The sequence below is a fragment of the Protobothrops mucrosquamatus genome, unplaced genomic scaffold, assembly GCF_001527695.2.
Source record: "Protobothrops mucrosquamatus isolate PMUCROS unplaced genomic scaffold, P.Mucros_1.0 scaffold19172, whole genome shotgun sequence".
NCBI lineage: Eukaryota > Metazoa > Chordata > Lepidosauria > Squamata > Viperidae > Protobothrops > Protobothrops mucrosquamatus.
In genome coordinates this window covers 1-2,788 of record NW_015404931.1, presented here as the reverse complement: position 1 = coordinate 2,788, position 2,788 = coordinate 1, and the positions used below count along the sequence as shown (strand labels likewise).

General features: G+C 35.3%; 1 protein-coding gene across 1 annotated transcript; it reads left to right on the top strand.

Moving 5' to 3' along the window:
* Positions 1 to 292: 292 nt before the first annotated feature.
* LOC107301902 (ran-binding protein 17-like) lies at positions 293 to 2,341 on the top strand. The gene is made up of 3 exons (XM_015831062.1): positions 293 to 376; positions 1,734 to 1,880; positions 2,145 to 2,341. Exons 1-3 carry the CDS (start codon positions 293 to 295, stop codon positions 2,319 to 2,321), a joined length of 408 nt encoding a protein of 135 aa, XP_015686548.1. The 3' UTR covers positions 2,322 to 2,341.
* Positions 2,342 to 2,788: the final 447 nt, after the last annotated feature.

Sequence of the window (2,788 nt, the reverse complement as noted above, 5' to 3'; positions counted from 1 at the left end):
AGACTTGGTTATTCCAGCTTGCAGGACTGGCCTAGGGTAATTTTTAGAGGGGTTTTAATTATATTTTAAATTGGACAATATTTAAATATCTCTTTTAATTAATTTTAAATTTGTATTGTTATTTATGTATTTTAATTGATTGTCAGCCGCCCTGAGTCCTACGAGGAGAAGGGCGGGATATAAATCCAAATAATAATAAAAAAATAAGTGGAAAAAAGGTAGGCAAGGTAGATGACTTGTCTTTCAGGGAGCCCATAGAGGACAGCACCTGATAACTGAATGGAACGGTGGCATGTCCACGGCAGAATTAAATGGCCAGCGGGAACTGGGCATATCTTTGCCCCTGACCTTCATCATCATCACCCTTGTGTCCACAGTACTATAGACTGTTTATATAATAAGATGTGTACTCTACGAAGGGGGAGAACACTTCAACAGTGAAGCAGTGATTATCAACTCAATGCTTGCCTCTACAGTGGTCTGGAAATGAGACAGAGGAGACATCATGAGGAGAGGATTCCTAAGGAGACATGAGGAGAGGATCCTTAAAAACAGAGAGCAAGGCATCTTTGTTCATAATTAGAAAGAGAGAATGATCCCCGTTCTGAATAAATGTCTGTTTTAGTGCTTGCTAGGTTTGTGGGAAACTGAGGAATGAAGGAACTATAGGAAAGATGAAACAGCCTGCTAATTTACAAGTTCTTTGTGTGCACGGGGCTTTCTACAACAAATGTTGCATAATTTCTGGGGGGGAAAAGGCTTTTAAAGTGCAGTGTTACTAAACTCATAGTAGTAAGCTTTAAACTGAGCAGTATGATTTGGTTTGTTACAATGAAGGAATAGGAGGTGCATACACACACTTCAGTTGTGGTTTGTAGCTTTGTTACATGCAAACTGACTTCCATGTTGTGAGATCTAACTTGGAAATGAGAAATAACCCATAGATTTTGAATTGCTTTAGATCATAAAAGAGTAAAACTACTTAACTTTCTTTTGCCCAAGTAAATTTATGCTGTAATCCTAGCTCCTGATTTACTAAAAGTTCTGTGGCCTGAATCCTAAGAGTAAATAATAAGAACGAGCCAAGTTTAAATCTTGTCCTTTTTCCATCCTAGGGGATATTTCATTTCATTTCATTCTTATTTTTATTTATTAAATATGACTGAGTGATTGTACAAATTTGATATGTATTAAAATAGCAATGCACTGAGATCTTATTGACTAGTTTGTGGGGAGCGGGGGGCTGTATAATAAAGCATTTGTAACATAAAAGGCTTTTATCACTCTTATTTGACTTACAAGACTTCTGCATACACAGATAGATATTAGCTATTCATATATTTAGAAATCTGCCTGGCTGCTGCATTAATTGCCCTATTCCTGATCACCTCATATTTATTTTACTCCTTCCCTGTGCTTCTGCAGTGACAGTAAATTGTGTTGCATTCTTAATAGTGCTGATTTTTCCTTCAGTACACTGCATATCTAGCCTATTATGATGTTCTATGAGGAATCACAGCTTCTACTCCCACTCCAAATTTCGGTCATGCAGATAATTCTTAGGTGACTGACTTCACAAAACAGTTTGTTTCGGAAACATTTCTTTGAATATTTGTGGCATACACAATGACAGTTAATTTTTGATTTGGGAATGGACTGTTATCTTTTGTGTAGATCTATTATTTTTCTCTAGAAGTCTCATAATGAATAACTATTATTTTTAATAATTTTAGGGCTTATCAGATCCCGGTAACTATCATGAATTCTGCCGATTTTTGGCTCGATTGAAAACCAATTATCAGCTTGGAGAACTGGTAGTTGTGAAAGATTATCCAGAAGTTATTAGACTGATAGCAAGTTTCACTATTACTAGTTTACAGGTGAGGTAATAATAGAATGTTTTTGTGATTGATTTGATTATTTTAAAATGGGGGGATGTATAGAGTTTGATGAGTGATTGTTTACCTTTTGTCTGCCCAGAATATTCTAGGGTTGTCAATTTAGGGCTCCATCTGTTTTTTATAATACATAATCATGCATTTTTCTAATAAGAAGTGAAGAAAAAAAATCGCAAATAACATTTGTAATTGCTCGTGTTGGATTGAAGCTTACTCTAATGAAAATCTCATTTCTTTTCTTTATAGCACTGGGAATTTGCACCAAACAGCGTTCATTACTTGCTGACCCTTTGGCAAAGAATGGTTGCCTCAGTTCCTTTTGTGAAATCATCAGAACCCCATCTCTTAGATACCTATGCACCAGAAATCACAAAGGCATACATTACTTCTAGATTGGAATCTGTTTCCATGGTTATAAGGTAATCGAGAATACAGTTCGCTGTAGCTTCATAAGTAGCTCTATTGCACAAAGATACTTTTCCTTTCTTGATATCTGTTTTTAATTCAGGTAACTGCATTAATTTCGTTCCTGAAATATAAAAAAAGAGTGCTTCTGAAATCAGTTTGCTCCAATGTAAATTATCTCATGTTTCATTTATAAAAAAAAGTCAAATTCATCATTGTTGAATTAATCAGCCATCTTTCATCCTTTAAAAAGCACTTCCTTTTGACAAGGTTATGCTGATTTCAGCAGTTTGTGGATACTGATTGTAATTCATTTCAAACTGTCCAGTGATTTTCACATTGTCCATTATAATTTTTTATATGGATTTTAGGGAAGGTTTGGATGATCCCTTGGATGATACAGCCACAGTATTTCAGCAGTTAGAGCAGCTATGTACAGTTAGTAGATGTGAATATGAAAAGACTTGTGCTCTTCTTGTACAGTT